General features: G+C 36.8%; 1 protein-coding gene across 2 annotated transcripts in view; it reads right to left on the bottom strand.

Annotated features, from left to right (window-relative positions):
- The window catches only part of TMEM135 (transmembrane protein 135), a 160,287-nt gene that overhangs the window by 56,331 nt on the left and 79,217 nt on the right, over positions 1 to 24,739 (bottom strand). For both annotated transcript variants that reach the window (XM_050332326.1, XM_050332327.1), the window contains one exon: positions 5,059 to 5,105. In XM_050332326.1, the coding sequence (XP_050188283.1) occupies positions 5,059 to 5,105 (47 nt within the window). The remainder of the gene's footprint in view (positions 1 to 5,058; positions 5,106 to 24,739) is intronic.

Below are 24,739 nucleotides of genomic sequence, written 5' to 3'. Positions count from 1 at the left end.
CAGTATTTCATTAATTCTAAACACTTATCATCTCTCAGAATAATTTTAATATGGTTTCTAGGTAACTTTAAAGATGTTACCCTAGATTTATTCCACCTACAATTATACAAGTAAGTTTGGTGCACAATGACCTATATTATCAGTTAGAGAGAGGCTGCTCTGCAACATAAATCAAACCTACACACGATGGGAACTGCCCTCTTGACTTGCCCATTTTTCCCTCCTATTTCCTAACTTAAATGTCTCAGACAGGTGCCTAAAACTGGAGACATCTTGAAAATGGGCCCCACAGACACACTAAAGATCTAATTGTTGTAAGGTTCTCTTTAGTGCTAGACTGGAAATCAAAATCGATTTCTTCTAATTTCCTGAATACCATTATTGTCCTATTCCTCCCATACTACCCAAATGAGCAGGTGAGAAATAATGATTTGCACTTGCAAATATAAGAAATAGTAAAAGTGGGATTTGCTCATGGACATTGAGTAGCATCCACTGCAAATGACTGATGAAAGTGTAAGAGTGTCAGAAAAGGTCACAAACCAAATAAAGGTGTCTGCCCCTTAATCCCACTGGACAGTGAAATTTTCCACCCTAATATACATTTTCTTTGGAAAACCTCTAGGTCCAAACATTCTTCTTACCTGTAAAAAAATCTAATAATATCAAATTTTTGCACTTAAAAATATGCTTAAGATGTATATTTAACTCTATAATTTCTGAGATTAAGGAGGGTACCCAGCATCATCTTGGGAGATCAGCCTCCCTCTCCTCTGAACGTAGCAGAGAGCTGGGACCAGAGCTCTGCAAAACTTGGCAGTCCCCAAAACCTCCTTTCAAACCAAACCCTAAAGTACTTTTTGCAAGTTTTAAGGGACAAAAAAAAAAAGAAAAACAGAAATGCAGAAGAAGTCTAGTAAAAGACTATGAGAGAATAAAAAAAGTTTCATTAAAAGAAAAAAGTAAAAATCCTTTTTCACTTTTTATCTACTGATAGATAAACAAAATTATCTGATCCTACCCATACTTGCATTTGAACCCACCCTAAGCAAGTCCAGCAGCAGGTCTCTGGCAGAAGTGCCTGAGTCAGCCCAGAAGGTTATCTTCTCATTCCCAACCCCCTCCCACAATCCGTGTTTTCCTTTTGCTCACACTAAATAAAGCAAACTGATATTTATAGCATTTCTTAGGAAGCTGATTGTTTTCATCTACTCACCAGGTCATCCAAAATACCTCAGAAATCAAGTTTCATGACAGTTACCAAAACAATGCTTTGACTCACTAACTTTGAGATGTTTATATAAGGACAGTAAAAAATATATATAAACATGAAAAAAAATCCCCATCTGGATTTTTTCTTCTGATTTATTACCTAATAATTCAATAGCAGATGACTTTTAATGTACTTCTGTAATTCTACAGCAAACATAGAAGACTTCAAAATAATCCTTATAAGAAAGAGGAAGATTATTTGATACTAAATCCATGTAACAGCAATTCCAACTGTTAGGGTTGCTCATTCTACTGTATAAAAGAAAGTAGAATTATAAGGCAAAAATATCTTTCAAGCAGTTGCTTTGGTACAAAAGGCAGTTTAGGTGACTAAACAGGAGAATAACATGGTGCTGGTACCATACATTTTTAAAAGAAAATAAAAGCACTTTGAAATCTCACATAGAAAATACTGAATAAATTACAGGATATGTGTTTCACAGGGAAAGAAGAGCAAATAGCTGTAATTTGGGAGGCTAGAATTTCCTTAATGAGATAGCATAAAGGGCTCTGCAAACAAAAGGACCTTTCTTAAAGGTTTTCAGTGACTTTACACAAGTTTCAATACTCCACCTTAGTGGCAGCATATGACACTGCGTCTGCATTTCTTAGACATTCATTGTCCATTTTTAATCAGCACATAATATATAAATGACATTAAGAGATCAAGAGCTTTCTACTATGAGCTATACAAATCCTGAGTTATGAAAAACATGATGTTCTGCTTTGTGAAATCACAGCAGTAACTTCTGATTGCCTGAAATTGTTTCAGAAAATAACACTTTAACCTTTATCTGTAGAGAAGGCAGCCTTCATCCTCAACTTAGGATCAATCAATCATCAGAAACATCCAGCTTCCCTTAATAGCTGGTTTCAGTTTGTACATGGAGCTTTCCTTTCTAGGGTTCAGAGCAGATGAATTAACATATTATAATGCATATTATAAACCACTAGTATATGGTCTAAGGATAAGGATTAACTACTATAGCAACCAGTACTATAGTCTGCCAACACATATTCACACAAATTGCTGGATTTTCTAAGTTTATATGGATAAGATTTATATGTAGGTGTTCATTTATTGTACAGAGATTGCAAGTTTTATATTATGTGGATTTCTTCAAACACATAAAAGTACAGCCATTACATCACTCTTCCAAAAAATCCCCCGTGTAATATTCAAAATAGAACTGCTATTAAAATAACAATTCAGTTGTATTTTACAAATACTTATGTTACACTTCTTCTTCTATTTCATTCTATTTAATTACTCTAGAGAAGTATTCTAGACCGTCAGTACCCTGAATTATCCAGAATGAAATAAAATGGCATGAAATCATGGTATAATCAAAACCTTTATACCCATAACCTTAATTCAATGCAAATTGCAGTTGGTTTTGTTTTTTTTTTAAATAGATGCATTAAAGAAAAGTGCTTTCTTACATGACACTTGAAGAATGGTGCATTTTAAAACAAATCATACAGGACATCAGATGACACCACAAACTACTATTTTTTTTTGAGTAAGCAGTGAATACTAAGCCCCACTGGAGTTCAATGTCACCTAAAAATTAATTCCTACAGATACAGGAATGTTCCTCCCCCCAAACACACTTCAGTATCTAAGTGTTTCAGGACAAAATGGGTGGAAGGGGAAAGAATACTGTGCCAACTGTGGTTACCTACATATGTGAATTAAACATACATATGTCAGATTCCACAGCTATCCACAAATGAGTAATGCATCTTAATTTCATCACTTCCAGTGGAGTGGAGCAGAAGCATTTTGAGAAAAAACAGAAGTGTAAGTGAGGAGAAAACTACAAGAGGAGGAAGATGGAAGAAAGAAAAAAATACTTAACTAAAATATGCTTCCTCTGTCTGTAAATATAACTCTGTTGCTTGCAAACCTATCATCTGCATTTCAGCTGCTTTCTTCCTAGTTCATTCTTCTATTTTTTGCCTGTCAGCTGACACAATCCTGATTCTTTCCCTCTTCAGTCACTTTCTCCTTCCCTCTTCCTACTGTTTTCCTTTCTATATTGCACTTCTGAATTTACCTTTCATTCTGACTCCCTTCTCACTTTATCAGTTCTGAAGTAATTATTACTGGTTTTTTTCTTCTACCATTTCAGTTCTGTAACCTCACTACTTAACTTCTCAGATTTAGCACCTTCTTTTTCTTGTTGTCCTATAGCAGATGCAATTATGTTCGAACAGTCCAACAATATAAATATCAAGGCTCGTGATGATGAAGTTTTCAACTAGTGTGAAACATCTGCCTGGCCAATAGACCATTATTACAGAATTTGTTTAGAAAATAATGCAAGATAGACATTATAATGAGATACTGAAATAAAAAAATCATTATATTAGAAAAGGAAAATAAATCAAGAAGAGAAAATTATTTGGAGCCCATTCAATTGCCAGTATTGCTGTGTCAGATCAGGGAAAAATTCACAAAATACCTCTGGGGTCTGCATCAATTCTCACCTCTAAATGGGCTACAGGAAAGCTGAAGAGGGACTTTTTACATGGACATGCAGTGACTGGACAAGAGGTGATGGCTTCAAATTGAAAGAGCGTTGGCTTAGATTTGATATTAAGACAAAATTCTAAACTGTGAGATACCATGTGGTGGTGAGTCACTGGAACAGGCTTCCCAGAGAAGCCCCATCGCTGGAAGGGTTCAAGGCCAGGCTGGATAGGGCTATGAATATTGGTCTAGTGGAAAGTGTCCCTGCCCATGGCAGGGAGGTTGGAACTTGATGATCTTGAAGCTTCCTTTCAGCTCTAACTATTCTAGGATTCTGTGATTTAACTTGCAGGTTCTTTCTAAAACACTGATTCACTACCAAAGACAAAGACAATTATCTTCCTCCAAAATAATACAACATTTATACTTTTGACCAGAATTTTAATGTTTTGAGTTGTTTGATCAGCATTCATGCAGACAGGTGTCTAACCTCAAACTTACAAGTCAAATTCTCTGTTATAGTTTAACTCTGGGATGTAGAAGAAAATAAAGCAAGAAGACTGCCAATGCAAGGTTCTTAATGGGTTATAGATGAAAGGAGGAATGCTTCTTCGAATTCTCTAAATTAATAGCCCTCCTCTATCCACAGACTGTTCTTGGCCAATATCCGTAAGTAATGGAATTACAAAAAAAAATAAGCTGCAGCTTCCAGAGTTTTGCAATTACCAGGGGATCATACAGCTTGAAGAACCATACATGGCTACATGCCACAGAAAATTCTAAGTCAAAGGGTTGTAGTCAAAGGTTACTTTGAAAAGCAACTTTCCAGTCTGAGATATAATAAAGTTTGAGAGGTTGAGTATTTAAAGGGAAACAGTGACAAGGTAAATGATATGTCTTGCAAAGTGAGGGAGAAAAAAGTAATTAAAATATCTCATCCACCCCCATTACTGTATGTTTTGAAAAAGGAATACAACTCAAAACTTGTGAGAACATACATGAAAAGCAGGATTTCATCTGGTTTTGTACTATGCAATGTTAGATCTCCAGGGTCATAATTATGAGATGAGACTCCTTAAGTAACCAGTATAATCTTCAGAAGATTTAACATATTTAATTCAACATTTTCCTTTTCAGTTCAATTAAGTTCTCAGCACTGGGGGTTTGACGCCACAGAAGCACTCCACTCAATTCAGAAAGCTGGAGTTGAGAACATAAAAGTTTTGAGATGAATACCAAAATCAAGTAAGCTCTAAGAAATGCTGTTTAACATAATTTTTACGACAAAAATAGATATACTAGCAACATACCTGAAGAAGAACATGAACAGAGCAGCTGTGATGCAGAACAAAAGGACCTACAAAAAGGAGAAAGACTGTTATTATATAAACCATCACACTACTACTGCTTATTCTGGATCATGAAGATTTTACAACTATTACTATAAAAGTTACACTTTATTTATATGCTTGATGGGCCAGAATGAAAGCCTGTCTGAATCCAAGAAACAGGATCACCTTGTTTCTGGTTGTTCCTGTAGAAGCTAAAATAATATGAAATCCAAACCAGGGTAGTGGGACAACAGACACAGGAAGTGGCACCACTTAAAACAGTTTGGAATAAAATAATTATAAAACAGCAGAATTTAAGCAATAAAGTGTAAGAACTGAAATTTAAACATTATATTTTGCCAGTCTTCACTTTTGTGATTTATTCAAATATCATACTGCTAGTTACAGTTTAAAAGGCATAGAGTTTAAAATGCCTTTATGGACAGCTGCTTCTGCTGAACTGCTTTCCAGCAGGTTTGAGTAGATAATTCCACACCCAGCTAAGAGCATCCTTCTAGTCATTTACTTGAAACTCACTTAGAACAATCCCATCTTGCTCTGTATTATCAGTGTGATCATCCAAGAGCCCTTGAGCAAACCTGGTAGCTCTCCAGCACCGAGAAGGGAACATCCTATCACTTCCTCCCATCCTCTGTGCTGGGGCTCAGCAATTCTACCTCCTCCTCGCCACCTACACAGGGACTCACAAATGCTGAGCAAAACAAACTCAAGGAGGAAACAAATTAAGTCAACACTGTGGAGAGTTTTCTGCCAATTTGGTGAGATAAGGAAACTACTGAAAGGGTATAAACGCAGTGGAGTAGTCCCAGGAGAAAAGGAAGGAGAGGAGACAGGTAGAAAGGATGAACCCATCATCCTCCTCAAGATACTAGCAAGTTGCTGTACCTTGACTGTAGAACTGCTTTTACAAACAGCTGTTTCAGGAACAACTACACCAGGCTTTAAGTTAAGAACCCGCCTTAATCCACTCCATCTTTGTCAGATACAGCTCATTGTTGAGAAAATACTGTTTTGCCCTAGATATATTGGCCCATATTTGTACCATCATTCAGGAGGCAAAAACCTTACAGAGATAGTGCAAGTCTTCCATAAAATACTTGCACTTATTTTCAAGGGTTGAAGACGCTGTGATCATGAGAGGATACAGATAGCTTACGTAAGAAGAAATGGAAATGCTGGAAGAGGTGCATATTTGAAGGTTATAAACATGTAGAACATTAGGCTTCTGCACGTTAATACAGATCAGAAAGTGTGATAAAAATATGAACAGGAAAAGTTTACAATGACTTTCAGAAAATAAAAAATCTTACAATGACACCATTTCCCTTTTCTAAGTCCTCTGACATGTGACTTAAAATTAGGTCACACCAGACACTATAATGTCTGCTGTGTAAACTACTCATTTTAAACTTTTTCTTCACCAGTACTATCATATTTTATTATTCTGCAACAAAAATGTGAACATCTGAAATAATTTTATATGAAATCATTAGGGCAAAGTGAGGGCAACGTTATATGTCTTCACCTCTTTCATGGTAATGATCAATTTACAGCCAAGTTCTACTTAAAAAGATTTGCTCTAATCCTCCAAAGTTCAAACCATATTTAAGTAGCCAAACAACAACCATCAATTCTTTGGATGTTACTTCTGAGAGACAGAAGGCTTGACATCTTGAGCAACAATACTGGGAAATAAGTGAGAAATGGCAAAGAACCAGTTTTCGGGGTGGGGGAATCAAAACAAAACAACAATAAAAACCCCAAATATGCCTTTACATACTAAAAATGTCCACTTTACTAAATGTTTTCTTGCCCTTTTTTCTTTTTTCGTTTTTTTACCTTCTTCCCAGTAAGTTTGAAAACAATCTAACAAATATTTAAACACATCATTAAGATGCCCTCTGAGCTCTTTCTCCTCCATGTTAAAGCACCCCAGCTTTCCCAGCATCTTCTTGTATGACAGATACTCCAAGCCCTTAATCATCTCCATGGTCCTTCTTTCTGGTATGTCCATGTCTGCCTTGTACTGGGAGACCCAGCACTGGACACAACACTACAGATGTGTCTCACCAGGGCTGAGTAGAAGGGAAGGATCACCTTACTCAACTGGTCTCCTTTGCTGGCTCACATTCAGCTTGGTGTCCACCAGAACCTCCAATTCTGGCCCATTTCTTCAGCCTGTGGAGGTCCCTTTGGATGGCAGCACAACCACCTAGTGCAGCAAGGGCTCTTCCCAGTTTTGTATCACCTGCAAAGCTGCTGAGGGTAAAGCCTTGTCCACTCATCCAGGTCATACAATAAAGATGCTGCTGACTCCAGCATGGTCTGCTGGGATCCACCACCAGCGACTGGCCTCCTGCTGACTGTGTGCTGCTGACCACAACCCTATGAGCCTGCCAGTTCAGTTCAGCCAGTTTTCAACCCATCTCACCATCCACACCCATAATTTTGTCTATAATCTGAATTCCATTAGCAAAATCCAGAAACTAAACATACTTGAAGGCCTTGCTTAATCAGCATCTATAATTTCTAGCTGTTGTCCAGAACTTAAAAATATTCTTTGAAAAAAATAAGATGTGGAAGATCTTAGGCAGGTGGAAAAGAGGAAACCGATATAAATTTTTGTAAAGGAGAAGTTCAGGGACTATTAGACTGTCAACTATACCATCTCTAATATCCACAATGATACTACAATAAATTATTTGAAACGGGCAGCTTATAACTTCTAGACAACAAGATAAGAAACAACCAACACAATAAAGAAGTAAATTAAAACTACTGTAATTTTCTTCTTTGCCAGGTGCTTTAAGGAAAGGAGAAAGTGTAATTTATCCGAACTTTAATGCACCTTTGTGGCAATTACTTATGCTAATTAAGTAAGTGGGCACATGGCTGCTCAAAAACACTGCAGGAGAAAACTTCCATAATTAGCAGTTCATTATCAAACTAAAAGGCATTTTAAGTGAGGTAACCAAAGAGGTTTTGCTTCCTTCTTCAATAATGATTTAAATGACGGAAAGTGATTGAATTGCCCAAAGTCAACAAGATGAAATTCAATAAAAAACAAATACGAAGTAGTTGGTAGCAAAAATCACGTACATAAAAAACAGGTAAGAAACAACTGTGTAGGCAAGAGTACAACAAGTATGCATGCAAGAGTATAACAAATTACTGACACAGCAAATAAGTAGAACTTATGTGAAAATAGGTGCCACATGACATTATGTTCAGCCTCTTAAAATCTGATCTGATAATCACTCTTACTAATATAAATAGTTATTTTCTACCATTATTTAACACCTTAGGTAAGAAATTAGCATGGTAAACAATTACCTGATGGAATTAGTCATCATTAGCTGAGACAGGAGTTCTTAGGAACAGCTACATCATCACCTATACGGGACTAAAGGGCAGAACTTTAGCCCTAAAATGCAGAAGGTGCTGAGAACATCAGCTCTGCCTCCAGAGATCACTGCCACGAACAGCACCTACACTGACACAGTGCAGAGGAAGGCTGATACAGGCACTTACTACTAGATTACATCAGTAATGGGTTTGGCAAGTGGTTTTTCTGAGCACTGAATTACTTCTCCTGCTCTCCACATCACTTCTCTTACTGTCCCAACTAAGTAAAAATCGCTTGGTGAGGTTTTTATTGCATCCTTCATCACTCCTCCTCCACCCATTAAGCTGATCTTTTTTGGGCAATCATAGTAGATTCTCCTGAGCACAACTCTACTCTCACCAGTTAGGGATGTAAAAAACTCCAGAAGAGGCAAATACAACATGAAACTCAATGCCCAGGTTACAAGAACATGTAATAAAACTAAAGCTGCAGGTATCTTACTGCTTTGAGATTATTCAAGAGAAGACAGGGAGGTGGTTGAAATACCACTGTAAGAGCCTTCCTGAGAAAGGTGATTCTTTAATTCGGTAGAAACAACTGCAAATGATGCCTAGAACCTGAAGTCTGTCAAATTCAGATAAGTAAAATGACAACTTTTTCTCTGGTTAGCAAGATTAACCAATGAAATGTGATTAGACCGGTTTGTGTACACTCAATGCACAATGTGGTGAGATTCACTGGCCAGTGAACCCCACTGGATTCAACTAAATGATTATATGGTCTCCTGTAGCATCAGCACTCATAAAAATAGTATTACTGAGGTGTGAATTTAAAACCAATGCACTACATACACTAAAACATGCATTTGTACACACCTTAGCAAAAGTTCCTGAATCCCTTACTTATAGTTAAATTTTGGTAGTGGACTAAAGACATACTTCAGGTCTGTCAAATGACTTATTAAGACTGTAGTGAAAATATAATGAAGACTGAAGGGAAAATATACTTCCAAATCCTACAGCAGCTCCAGCCCTACCGAAACGCTCCAGCTTTTTGTGTCTCCAAGTCCCTTGCTCCTCTCTCCAAGACCAGTGCTGTCTCACAGATGGCACCTCACAGCACCAAACCGCCCCTCAGACAGGGCCAGGGTGTTGTCAGCGACCATCTCTGTATTATGCTACAAGCTCCCTGTATTTCAATCCCCCGTGGAGACTGAAGGAGCCAAGGGGGAATGCTAAGCACTCTGTTTTCTCAAGCAAGTACAGGTCTGGAACAAATGAGATTCCAAGTCCAAGATCTGACAGTGCTCTAATGAAACAAAGGCAACCATCAAATATTACTGATCTGTATATGCTGGGTACAGCTACCTACAAGTCTGGCATTGTCTGGTTATATAATACCTCTTCTCTTTTACACACTGATTAAAAATTGCGATCTACTTATTTTTAATTTCTATTTATATCTTTTTATAATACGTATTATTTTTCTATTACTAAGAATTGCAGTAAGCAGAAAAAAGATGCCATTTAATTTTCAGTATTGCCACTGCTTATTAAAGAAGTCACACAATTAATTCCTGCACAGAAATGTCATTAATCAAGTTTTTAAAACAAAGATATTCTATGTTGAAAACAGGTAATTTGTTTCTGTAGAAAAGTGTAAGGAGTTCTGGAAAATGGTCTTAAGCATAAAGACTTATGGAAAATATGCTCAAATTTCTAGTGATTCCAAAACACATATGCCAATCGGAAATCCTGAAATGGAACTATCTCTCTCTGGACATTTCAAGTGATGCAATGCTTTACCTTCTTTCTGTAGTCAATCCTGTCAAATCAAAACCTTTATAATACCTTATCTCTTTCTGTAATTGAAATCCAGCATATTTGGAGAAAATTCCATGAGCTATCAAAAGTATTAGCAAAAACTCATCATAACTGTGGTCATCCCCAAAATCATAATTTTTCTAGTTGAAATCAAGTAACTTTTGAAGCAATGTAACACTGCTTCTGCTTAAAAATTGACAGGCTTTATGACAATGTAGAAAACAATTTGTCAGAACCTTACTGGGCACAGGGCCAGTTCAGCTACACCTACAACACTTCACCTATTAGAGGCTCCTGATTTTTTTTCTGCAAGCAAGCCTCAAGCAATCTGTAGGCTGATAAGATCAAAAGAAACACAAGTATGTGTTACTAAACATGAGATTATATAGAGTCTTGTTAAAGCACTGTTGTTTGATCATGATTAAAAGATTACAATTGGCACATGCAGACAGTAACTGAGCTGAGACAGGGAGTACCTTCCACTTTCAGAAGAGTACGAAAGAATAAAAGGAAATTAAAACCTTTATTTTCTAATACACAATTTCCATATATATATAATATATATATACATTCATACATATAATTAAGCATTTCAACGCAATTCGTTTTCTCAAAAAACATTTGTTAAGTCTCTTCCCCTGCTTTTCATATTCTTTTATCTACAGCAAACAGAGCTGCAACACACTGTGACTGAGCCATGAAACAGCCTTTCTGAAAGCTCCTAAGGAGAGACTGCTGCTTTCAGGGATGCACAATACTTGCGAGACTGAAGCGCAAAAAAGTAGCTGCCAAATGAAACAGTAGTACCTCTCTATTGCACCTTCCTAAAAGAGCAAAGAAGAGCTATTTCAGTGTATTATGGAAGAGCTGGTCCAGGCTTGTTTCTGAAACTAATCAACCCTTGGACACGCAGCTCGCAGGCAGCTCTGACACTGGGCAATGGGACACACCTCCAGTCCTACCTTGTATCTTCTGGTACTCCCACATCTCCAAGGACATCCCAGGCTATAAAACAAACCCTCAATTATCAGCTGTAAAGACACCATTCTGTTAGGCTGCCAGAGCTACCTTCTCATTTCAAATAGTATTTAATTAGGGAAAAACTGCATGCATGCACACACAAAAATAGATATAGATGGGAAGTACAACACCTTAGGGCTACAAAGACATCCAATTATTTGGGAGTATTGCTCTTCCTTGAACAACAACAAAAACCAACCAACAAACAAACAAAAAAGAACAATAATAATAATAATACAAAAAAAAAAAAAAAAGAGAGAATCGATCCAACCTAGTAATAATTTCAAAAAGAAGAAAAAAGCAGGAGGAAATTCAAAGCAATGTACCACTAGAACAAGAAATTATCATCCTGAATATATTCCAAAATATCATGAATTAATCACACAAATATTCTAAAGATAATTACTTTTTTAAAAAAAGTCTTTTATTTTTTCCATCCTGTAAGACGCACTTAAATTAATCTCTTTTTTTCCCCACTCATCTGGCTGGACAACGCTATAGACTCAACTGCTCAGTACAGAAACACACAGGGTATCGTGTGAGTAACCTACAATTTAAAGGAGACAAACAGAATTGAAAGACATGATGCTTCCTTAAAGACAGCTCATTTTAATTAGTTATCCCTCAGTCGTAGGACTAAAATGAAACACCTCCAACTCAACTGAAGTCAATGAGCATGTCTCCAGTAACCACCGAGACACTGCACAAAATCAAGGTGAAGTACAGTCTAAACATCATATTTGTATTCTGAGGACAACTCTTAAATGTATCTTCATCAAGGAAAGTCTTTTGTAGCCTTTCGCCCCTCCCGCCCCCCCATTTATTTTATTTACTAGAATACAGGGGAAAAGAAAATAATACACATAAACTAGAGACTTGGTGTTGTTCATTAGGAGGGTTGTGTTCACTGTTGCTGAAGGATGTGCATGCCAGGTCTCCCTCCTGCCTGCAGCAGCACAGGCACTCACAACCCCTGCCTCACATAGCCAAGCTCCCTCCTCCCAGAACTGTACCTTGGTATGTGGTGCATTTAGACATTAACAAAACCACTGTCAAATGGATTGCTGTTGAAAGGTTACACGTGGATTCTGACCAATAATGGAAAAATTAACAGCTTCATTCATTAGTCCCCACAAGGGATTTTTACCATGAGACACAGTAAATTCTCAGTTTACACACCACAAGAAATGTATTGAACATTGACAGTGCCATATTTTCAGTTCATTTGCCATTTCCCCACATAGCTCAGGTTTACCCCCTCCCAATCAAGACTTTAATACTCAGACAGTTGGAGGTGCGGGGGGTTTTGCCTTCCAGATTTGTTTTGTTTTTGGAAGCCTCTTGAGAAAATCTGCACACCCTCAGCAGGGCAAGTCTTGCTCCATTAGCTTGTCTGGGTGGACAAGAGCTTTAACAACTCCTGACACCTTGATACTCATTATTGTGCTTTAAGAGAATAAAAAACAGCCTTTTGGCAGACATCCAGCTTAGTCTTCAGGAAATAACACACAAAATAAAGTTACTCTGTATCAAGTAACACCCTAAATACCATGCAATGCTTCTGAATACACCACCAAACCTATACATTCAAGAAAAACTTTAAATGCTAAGAAAAATACACTTTAGCATTTGCTCTACATGTAACTCCAACTTACATGTAACTCCAACTTTATCCTAAATTTTCCAGGAATAGCTTTAAAATAAATGTTCTACACGGATGTCGTGGTTTTCCAGATTTCTTTAAATTCATCACATTTCATCAGAGTAAAATCCTTCTGAAATACCTTAAATAGGCACATTTAATTGAATTTGGTCATCCAAAATGCTAAAATGCTACACAGGGCTTTGTTCTTGCAGTTTTAAACATCCATTCACTTCAGAAATACCAACGACCTACAAAATTACTCTCATTTGAAATTTTCAGATATTTGTATACAAATATAAAATTATATTTATAGCTAATATATGCTATAGGTTCCAGTATCTTCATCACCAAAACATGCAAAATTTTGTATTATACCACTGGACTGTACTGAATCATATTTAAAAATGTACACTTCAAATCCACATTTAAAGTCTAAGATTGGGTCACTGTGATACTACTACAAGCTGACACATTCCTCCTAATGGCTACATGTCTTGCTGTGCAGGTTTGCCCATTGCTGGGCCATGCGCTCAGTTCAAGCTGAAGCTTCATGAATTACTTCCAGACAATGTCAACTTACATAGTCATTGCTCCTCCTCCAGCACCTTATTTTTTGCTGATTATTGCCATGTGTCTTCTTCTGGCACAGAGATGCACAGAAAAACAAATCACAGATGTGATGCACCTGAAAATAACTATTTTCCGCTCCCAAGGACTGAATGGGGTCATAGACAGGCAGCTGGAGTTCATGCCTGCCTAAATCAGCTTAAGCCACACCAAAATCAAATCCTAGCCTGATACTAGCAACACAGTCAACTCAACCAGCATGACTTGAACCTCCCATCTTCATGAAGTGCAAAAATAAACACGAATTAATTGTATATTCTTCAAATTAGGATACACTGAAAAAGTAGCATTAGAAATATACTTGAAATACATCAGAACTGAAGACTACAAAAACACTGACATCTCTAAATATTAAATCCATGCGTAGGATAGGACAAAATTTAAATCTGGTTACTTATCCTATAAAAGCATTACAGATGTGTAAATAATAAAAAAAAACCCAATAAATTTTCATGTCCACCATGAGAATTTCTCCTTGTCTGTCTCTTTTTCTTCTAGAGCTCTTAATCACTGAAGTATTACAAGGTTTGATATTACCTTAGTATCCAAAAAGGAACTGCAAGAGTTGTCTTTAAAAGTTTACAGGTGTTGAAATATTTTTATTGCTGTGAAGTACACACATTAAAATAATATTCCAAGCATAATACTTTGCAAGCCACTGTATCCAGTAATCATTCATACTGGTGAAATTTTTAAACGGTAGCAGAATATGATGAATTTCTGATAAGCACTAAAAACTAGTAAAGCAACAGGTTTAAAGAAGTGGAAATAATGAATCTATTTTGATAATTCAGAAATAAACAGCAGGGTTTTCCCACTATTACAACCACTTAACTGTTAGTTAAAGTGGTGCATTTGATAATTACACGGACAAATTTTACAATTACTAAAAATTGTGGCATGCTCAGATTTACTGAAAAGTTAGTTACAACAGACATTAGCTACAACAGTTATTTTTCAAACTCAGAGCTTCCTGTCCCAAATGCCTGAGCCCACAGCTGCCCTCTCTGTTCTGCTGCTTAGACTGGAGGCAGGGCAATGAAGGGGCTGAGGAAGCCAATGTGGCAGCCAGGGGAAATACAGAGGAAACTGCCAATTTCTTTTCTGAAAAATGCTGTTCAACTGGCAGACACCTACTACAAATGCTTTGAGATATATATACCTATGCAGTGGTATTCTGGTGTTTACTAACTAAGAAAGTATTATAAATCTATTATAATTATTTATGTTTATGCATAAATCCTCACATTGGCTTGTCTAGCGACCCACAAACATATGTACATTTGAAAGACCTGTTTGGTGTGGTTGACAGCAAAGGATGAACAATCTCTAGTCAAGTGCAATAACTCTACAAAGACTTCTTGTGATAAGGAGAAAAAGTGAAAGAAAGTACATCACAAAATCACTCAATACACTGAACTGTGTAATGACTTAACCCGAACATCTTCAAATACAACAAAGAGCTCAACTGATTTCTTTCTGCTCTCCAGAACACACCTGCTGCCCTTTTGAACTGTCTCATTAAGCATTGCTCTGAAGCCCACGACACCAAGCTCTAGCTAGCGAAGATTACAGGGCTCCACATATCACTCTTTCGGAAAACAGGATTTAATTCTGTATCTTCTGCATTTACAGACCACAAATGGTGCAGAAGACCAAATGATTTGGTTAAGACCCAGCAGTTAAAGGCCTTTCTGATTACAGGACAGGCACTTTGAAAGCACACATAGATGATCATGAAATATTTGGTCCATTAAACTGACTCAGATTTTCCAAATCGCCACTGAGAACTTCAGAATTTCCCAAAGCAAGGTGTGCAAGGAAGTGAACTGCTAGCTAATGAAGTAAATTGACACTAAAAATGGGATTATACAGAGAAAATACTATTTAAACTTTGAAGACAATGGATCATTATAATATAAATCAAAAAAGCCACATCCTTGGGTACAGAGATGACCAGGTGAAAACACCTTTTCATTTCCCAGCTATTGCTAGACAAGCTCTGCAAAAACACAACTAGGAACAAACTGTGGGGCCAGTTCACTACTTCACCAAAATACATTATATCTTCATATTAATTGTACTCAACAGCAAAAAGAGCCATGAGAACATCTAACTGCAATGCTACAACACTATAATCTTCTCTTTCCAATCACAGATTTATCACTTTTATACCATTAACATTGAAAACAACAGCTAAACAAGGTGACACAGGCTCACTACCTTATTATATCAATGGGTTAACAAATTCAAATCCAGAAAAATGTAAACTCAAGATAACATTTCTTTCCTGCAAATTGCAACAATGGAATTGAAATGAAATTGCATTTAGTTTAAATCCTGTTATCACTGGAAACTCTTTTTTTAAAGTCAGCAGTTCTGGCATAATTATGTTCCTGGTCTGTTTCCTCAACAGTCTCAAAAGGTTTACCTGTAAAACAGCTTAAGTGCACATCCTACTCTGTAAGATGACACATTGAATAATATCAGGGTATCCATCACATATAGAAGATATAATTTTTCCTTCCCAATAGGGCATGTAAGAATAAATCAATCGACAAAAAAAAAAATCTCAGCATATCTTAGTGAAAGTATCCTGGAACAAAAACTTCTTTCTGTAAACTTAATAACAAAGACAACTGAGGTAAAGAAGACATTTTAGGTTACCTCATCAAATTTCATTACTCCGTATTTGAGGGAATGCTTTCACAAATACTCCTGAAAACTTTGAGCAAATTGTTATATCACAATTTCCAGGGATTTCAGAATTTTAGTCATTTTTCTGAACCCAAGGAAGTAAGAAAAGGATTTAATCTTTACTTCATTTCCAGCACCACAAACATCTGCACTCACCTTTGCAGGGACAAAGGACTCTCACAGGGAGGACAAGAGCTCCTTATATTCCACCAGCCAACAACAGCTGCTCACCAGAGTACAAGCAGAAGTCTATGATCTTACATTTTAGAACAGGCTTATTAAAAAACTGAAGAAGGATTTTTGTTGCTGTCGCTTTTATTTTCTTTTCAGAATAACCTCCCTGCCTTGCTGCCTTCTAGCACTGTTACAAGTAATATTAAATTACTTCTTAGCATCAGCTGGTGGAGAGAGAAATCCCTTTGAGCTTTCAAATCACCCACATCTATACCTCACTTCCTATTTTTCAAAAGGTATTTCCAGCCTAGAGCCATCTCTTCTTTTTGGAATACGTAAGAAAATATTTGGTATTCCCTCCACAGGTTCTCAACTGTCATTAGGGACTAAAATTATTCCTTAGCCGGACCAATTTCCTTTTCACGCTACCCAACTTCAGGCGGTGGATAAATAGAAACAGCTTTGCAAACAAACACCTATTAAAAGTAAAGGAATAAAATATGTACAAAACATGAAAAACTACAAAATCAGAGAGAGAAGATCCCCGAACATGCTCTTTTTCAAGGAGTTATTTAAACAGCGGAAAACAAAAGGAGGCTGGATGCATGGTTTCAAATTTGAAACTAAAGACAAACCAAACCCTGTGCAGCATCCTTGCAGGCTGCTCACAAATCACTGGCCTCTAAATTAAATACAGGAAACAGGAAACACCATGTGACCCCCCACCCACCCCATATTTGTCATTATTTGCACTATTGTCCCTATCTGCAAGGTATGGTTGACCTCACTTGGACCTTAATGTTCATGGACTGCAGGAAATCATTACAAAAGTGAAAACCAGTGAGACAAAGGCAGAGGGGAGCCAAGCAGGCAGCACATGCCCCAAAACAGTCAAAATTCAGACGAACAGATCAGGTTACACATATTCAAGTAAGTATACACCAGTGTAAAACATGGACTGATAGTTTTAGCTATCAAATTACAGGGGAAAAGCCTTGTAGAAATAAAATACCACTATAGACAAAATTTTAATCTGGCCAATATTTTAATAGGTTAGTCATGTTATAGATATTTGGTTGAAAGTTTGAAAATAAATGTAATAGCTTTGGTGAACTATTGTGCTCACGTGACTATTTTTTAAATGAACATCTTGCAAATAATACTTTTAAGATACTTTTTTCATGCAATCAAAATGATGCTATCATGTAACAACAGTGGGTATTAAATGTTTTTGACACTTTAAATTACTTTCTTGATATCAATTCCAGCCGCCATTGAGAACAAAAGAAACTCAACACATTGTTAAGAGAAGCACATCAGACCTGGATATATTCTCTTCGGTGAAAAGATACTGTCAGTAGATACACAAAGGGATTCACACAGAGAAAAGGCATCACGTAAAAGCACCTGCCTTTCCTAGGCTGGTTTTAAAACTTTCTGGAGGGAGGTTAAAAAAAACTTCCTTCCCAGCAGGGCTGGACTCTTCTCCCATGAAACAACCAAAAATCAAAGGAAACAGCCTCAAGCTGCAGCCAAGGGAGGTTTGGATTGGATATTAGGGAAAAATCATTCACTGAAAGGGTTGTCATGCACTGGAACAGGCTGCCCAGGGAAGTGGTGGAATCACCATTCCTGGAAGCGTTCAGAAGGTGTGTGGATGTGGCACCTGGGGACATGGTTTAGCGGTAGACCTGGCAGTGCTGGATTAATGGTTAGAGTTGATGATCTTAGAGGTTTTTTCCAACCTTACTGATTTTCTGATCCTACTCCACTTTATTGATAAGTGCATCTAATTTCTGCAGTGATTAGAGCCCGAATACTGTCTAGTCTTTACTGTTACAAAGATATTTTAGATGTCAGTTAAAGGAATTACACCACGCTCCTACTTCAGTTCATAAGCTTATGTCTTTGATGTGTTTTCTTGGTCACACTTGATGTGCACCCACATGCTCTATGGGTTTCTGGTTTTTTTTCTGAACACCACTTCTTTGAGCAAACTGCTGTCTTGAGACCAAACACTGTAATTTTCCATTTAAACTGTAGTAATGGCAAAGCTTTCAAGTCGGGGACAGCCTGTTTCACAGAGTCTGGAGCACCAGGTGAGGTCAGGACACACCCAAGGCCCTCCCTTCGCATAACTTACTGCATTTGCTGCACTTACTGATGCTGTTTTGGTCTTGTGTAATTCAGTTGTTTCTGTTACAAGGACAACACGGCTTGGACAAAAATCTGTTCATCATGAGATGAGTTCAAGAAGACTGAATAAAATACATTAACTATTCTGATTCACAGAGTAATTCATTTTTTTCTCCCATTAAGTAAGGTTTTTTCCTACATCTACTCGCACAGGACTTTTTTTTTTAGCCAGGAATATCCCCTCCTCAGTCCTACCTCCTTATCACATACCATAAATCAAATGCTATTGCAGAATTATGCTATTCAAGACCTGGAAAAAGTGAAACTGATAATCTGCATCTTCCCACCACATTCCTTAAGATTTAACCAAGCAGAGCAGTACACAACCAGAAACTATTTATCAGATGAAACAGATCACTCAGAAGTGCAATAATAACAGCATAGCCCTTATAATACATAAAACACGGAAGGAGGCAACAGCAAAATGTTGACAGGGAGGTAGAAAAGGAGTTCAATTTTTCTGGAAGTTATAAAAAAGGACCATTTTTGTAGGGGGTTTAGTCTTTGGCTACTCCATAGCCTGAGAGTGACATGAAAGATGTGTTTCCTGAAGCAAAGGGGAAAAGGGAAATAACGATGAAGACATTGATGGAGACAATATGGAAAAGTTCAACATGCTGAGTTATTTTAAGTTTAGAAAAAATGTCAGGAATCCAGGAAAGAAAAAATATTACAAGAGGGAGGCAATTTCATTTAATTTTTTAAAATGTGTTGGAAAGAAAGTTTTAATGTAACTTTTAGAGGAAATATTGCAGGCAGTAGAACTGATTTAAACCCTTTAAATTGCAGCCAGGATGATGACCGATGAATTGAAAAAAGACCCAGCAGAATCAAAGAAAATGTCTGAATGGCTTATTTACAATTAAGTAAAACACAGGTTACCTGAGGAAGAATAATTCACTAGTATAACTCACAAAAAAATGAAACAAAATGGAAAGAACAGCTTTACCACTGTCCCATCATCAATTGAGCTGATCAGTTCTGGGCTAGTCATCAGTCTATTCACTGATATTTAGGAAGAATAATTAAACCTGTCAGGACAAGGAAGAGGAATAAATTAGTACACCATTAAGAGTTCTTTTCAACCCTAATTACAAGCTGCCCTGTTTTTGAAAAAAAAAAAAAAAAAGCCCACCACCCAAAAACCCACGTGTTATGGGTTCTCTGTTGCTTCCTTTGTGTTCAAGAGTTTTAGTTTAAACTGCAAAAAGAGGAAGCTAAACTGAGCCTTGTACAGGATCCTTAGCTTACTATCCATGTTCAAATATTGTAACATCAAAGCAATTCTCACATTGCTTCCAGAACTTCTGGCAGCGTTTCATACTATTCCTAGAACACCTATTTCACTACGAGAGCAATGAAATGCCTCTTCAAACACTGACCAATATTGTGGCTTATTACCAAGGGAGAAGCACATATAAAAATATTGTTTGGGGGGAAAATCACAGACCCTTATTTGGTTTCTTAAAAACTAAACTCACAACACATACATACCACAACAAAATCGAATGAGGGCATAATACTAGCAGATTTATATATAAGAAGCCTATATGAATCTAAGCCTATATGAATCTAAACCCCATGCTTTTAAGCAGAAACAAATCCAAAACAGAAAATAGCCAAGATTATGCAACTGAAAAATGAAAAAGAAATACTTGAGAATTAAATTCTGTTATCTTCTGGTTCCTCTTGAAAATATGTCTTTTATTGGAAAGCTTTGATATTGGAAAGCTTCTCAGGTCTCCTATAGTAAGTACTGAATCTCTAGCAAAGAGTTTTTCCTTCCAAATTAAAAAAATAAAGTTTACACCTGAAAGGTTTTGATCAATAGAAAGACAGCCTTAGACAACTTGATAAACATTCCTGGATATTCTGAAAGGCTATAATTTTGCTAAATCTATGGAAATTAAAAGAAAATTGTTACATGAAATAAAACTTTTCTCTCCCTCAAACATAGTACCATTTTTATCTTCTTGTTAGGTCACCTGAGCAGAAACTACTTTAGAATCATGTAACACATGACACATCAGGTCTTATCTTCAAAGGTGGTGGTGGGAAAACCCAAAGGAATTTCAAACCCCTGAGATATCAACCAAGAACTTAATTATTACGTGATTTACTGCAGTATTTTGATACTATAATCTGCCTACAAAACAGGAATAGGTCAAAGAAAAATTCAAGCAACGCTGGCTCATTACTATATCTTTAAATGTTTGATGTGTATATTTTCAAATGTTTAATATAATGCCAGATAGGAACACCAGAAACAGAAACACAATTCTTTCTCTTTTAGAGATCTTAAAATTCCTTGAAATACCCTCAGGGAATTAATAGAAACAAATCTGAACTCTCATCTGCACTGGGAAAATGACTGAATTAGGTATTCCAGCAATAAAAGCAGCTTTGTCTAAGTTTAGTTCTCCTAAAATCCCTGCTTAGGGAACCTTTCACAATTAGATATTCCAGCAATAAAAGCAGCTTTGTCTAAGTTTAGTTCTCCTAAAATCCCTGCTTAGGGAAACTTTCACATTCAGTGCTGTAGGACTGAAGACATCTTAATGTCAGGCAGCAGAGAAATGACGTCGTAACTCACAGACAACCTTTCCCAGGGTCTTCTGATCAGACGGTGAGACTGATCTAAAGAGTCCCCCTTCAATGGGCTAGCCCAGTTCTCCCAGTATCACCCCAGCAAGGCTTGCACTCTCTAACCACATCTCTCTGCCATAGCTCTCCCTTTGGGGATAAAGCTGTAGCAGCAGAAATCTAGTGAGCTTTTTCTACTTGACAGCTAAGATTAAAAAGTTAAAAAAACCAAATGTTGAATACTGGAGAAAACAGAAATGGAGTGGGGGGGAAGAGGCAGAGAGACAACTTTCAAATGCATAAACTGATCTCTCTGCTTCAGACATAAGCATTTGACTAAAGAGGTAACACTTCTCATTTCAATATCAGTAATGTAACCTCAAATTGTGATTTTGTTTGCATAAAAATGCCTTGAGGTAAGTGACCAAGGCAGGAACATTTCTTAGCCAGTTAACTGTCACCTTATCAATATATACCAAAACAATCATTAGAGTCAATACAATTAAATTTCTTTTTAGTGTATTTTTGGATAAATTAGCAGACAACGTCTGCAAATTACTAAGTGATATTGTACAGTATCATGTGTTAATCTCAACTGCATTTAATACAATTCCCCCAAGATGATGAATATAATTTCCTATAATGGTATTTTTCTGCATTTTAGGTATAAATTTCCATTACTTAGAATGGTATTTCCCATTACTGTCATGTTAAAATAATCAAAATATTTTGTGAACCTCAATGCCAAATGCTGATTGTAGAAATTTCATATACTAGAACTGAAATAATTTATATTGGGCTATTAAGATATGAAAAAACCCTAATTCAAGCCAGTTTTACAAGTACGGTTCACTGCTGGAAGAACACGCTCGGCAAAACAGACATTTAGCATCTTACACCAAAATTATTCCTTGATAAAGAAATGCCTCTACCAGCCCGAATTGCTCACCAGCTGCTGCTTTTAAATAGTTCTTTTTTATTCAAGATAAAATAAGAGAATGAACTTTTAAGATCTTTGCTGGTTACCAAGAACATGGAAAGAGATTTCAGTCAATCTTTCCTTTACACATCATCACTACCATTCAAATAAAAAGCCAGTGAAGGACACTTTCTTTAAATGTGATAAACAGCTCCAGGGTCAGAAACTGATTACATAGAAGTGTTGAGTTTCAGCAACTTAGAAGAGCTTCCTTTAAAAAAAAAGAAAAAACAAGTTTTATTAAACATATGTGCACACTTCCAAATGTCTGGAATTCCAAGCAATTTCCTTATGACTGGAAAATTGTACCCGCTCATAGTCTCCTCACATAGCCCTTTCAAAGTGAAACTGAGTTCAAGGGCATGCAGATGACACAGGGAAATTTATTTGTCTACATTTTTGTCCTGAATTTACACAAATTCCAGTGAGCTGTAATGAATATCACAGGAGAGGAGTACATTGTGTACAAAATGCACTTACTGAAAAGAAATATTTCCACATCTGCCTCTGTTCAGTTCCATCCTGCACAGACCGCAAACTGACACAGCTCAGAGCCAACTCAGAGAAGTAAATTAAAAATGACTGTTGAACTGCTCTTACAAACAAGTTAAGAGAGATTTAAGATTCAACACATGCACAGGACTGAAAGCACCTGCCAGAGAGGAACTTTGTAAAGAACAGTTTATCTCTCCCTGTGTTACAAATAATTCAGTAATGTACGAAAGGAGGCAGCAAGTCTGTTACTGTTAATGCAATAAAACACCAACTCTTTCTTCTAATGAGGAGTGAAGCTTAGCTTCCAAACTTTAGTGAAATTCAAGAGGTAGGCAAAGAGAATGATTCATCTTATATCCCAACAACACTATTAGTCCTAAATTTGTAGTATGAAGTTTAAGGGTGGCTTTAGCATCACCTTGTATCACTGGATGGTTGCAAAGAACAGAGGTTGCCAAGCCACTGGGACCCAGCTCCACCAGAACCCAAAACCGCACGAGACCACTTTGGTTATCAAGGCCAGTGCTTTCTCACTGCAGGTAATCCCATTAATTAGTTTATGATAGGAATTAAGTACAGCTATTGCCTGACATCTTCAAAATATGCACTGGTATTTTGACCATATAGTGAAGAGGTAAGAAGTTTGCTTTTCACATGTACTTCTAGTATTTGTCAGTCACTTACCTATCGAAGCCTCACGAGGAGATGTTAATACTACACTTTTGACCAGCCTTTTCCCAAGTTTATTTAACTAGTTAACTGTTAACAGCAGGTATCATCCCTTTTTAAGTTTATATGGTTCCTGACACATGTTACTGTAATTCAGGTTTCTGGTGCATGTGCCTCATTGCTTTGTCATGTGGTGGGTTTTGCAAAAGACCTCAGGCCTCCTTCATAAAAAGAGGTGAATGGAGATTGCAAAGCAAAGATGGGGGCACCGCCCTTATTTGCCTCCAAAAATGTCAGCCTGAGCAGTTCAAATTAAAAATATACACAACTGAAAATAGGCATAGAAAGACAGACTGGTAAGTTCTCCTCCCTCATGGTGCTACAAGCCCATCTACAAAATATGCTACTGAAAGCTATACTTATTCATTTAAGGAGAAATCTCACCATCATTTTTAAAATGGCTATTTACTAAAAAAACAAACAAACAAACAAACATACATATTCTTTTTCATTACAATGAGATATACCCCAAGGATGATAAATGTAAGCCAGATTTGCAACTATTCCAGGGATTCTTAATATAAAGCTAAGACAGTGCTCATTCCAATGAGTCTTTCAATGATCTGATATTAAAAAAAAAAAAAAAGAAAAAAATTAACTTCAAGTGCATGCTCAAATTATTATTTCCTGTCTAGCAAAAAGCTTAAGTCACTTGTTTGGTTAAATACTGTTGAAATCAAGGGGAACTATACACACTCTTAAATTCACACCCTACTGAGTAGAGCAATAGAGCATGTGCTAAACATGCCCTTGGGAATCAGTGTCTCAGGCTGCACGCTCTTGCAAATATTCAGGCACATGTTTAGTTTTGTTACCGTGAATATTTCCATTGATAAACATGTCCATAGCTGTTAACAGGAACAAGACCTTGAGCACTACTGAGAAGGCAATGATATCAAACAAATTACAAATGCAATATTGCTTCTCTTCATAAATCACAATCCCAGAGGCAAATGAGAGATTAAACTATATGAAAAAATAAGAGTAATGGAGTCAAAACCGTTAAGAGGAAATTTTTACTACAAAAGTAAAGCAAGTTTTGTCACAGTTGACAAACAGAAAAGCCAATTTTCTTTGCTCAATTTCCACACCTTTTCCATACTCACAGTTCTTCAACATGAATCCAAAAAAACATAGTATTCACATTTTTAATCCTGCATAATTAACGAACAGTTTTCCCTCTTACTGCAATCAGAACCCCCTATATAGGAAAATATAAGCCAATTGATGCCATATGTCCCTCTGAATTGTTATTCCAGATGTATTCCTTGTATTCCTTGGAGTCACAGAATTGAAGTTCCTGTTTCCTTTAAAAATAACACATT

This window comes from Myiozetetes cayanensis, unplaced genomic scaffold (assembly GCF_022539395.1).
Source record: "Myiozetetes cayanensis isolate MyiCay16 unplaced genomic scaffold, myiCay2020 scf5-8, whole genome shotgun sequence".
NCBI lineage: Eukaryota > Metazoa > Chordata > Aves > Passeriformes > Tyrannidae > Myiozetetes > Myiozetetes cayanensis.
Note: the sequence above shows the minus strand (reverse complement) of the source record. Positions and strands in the feature narration are given on the sequence as shown.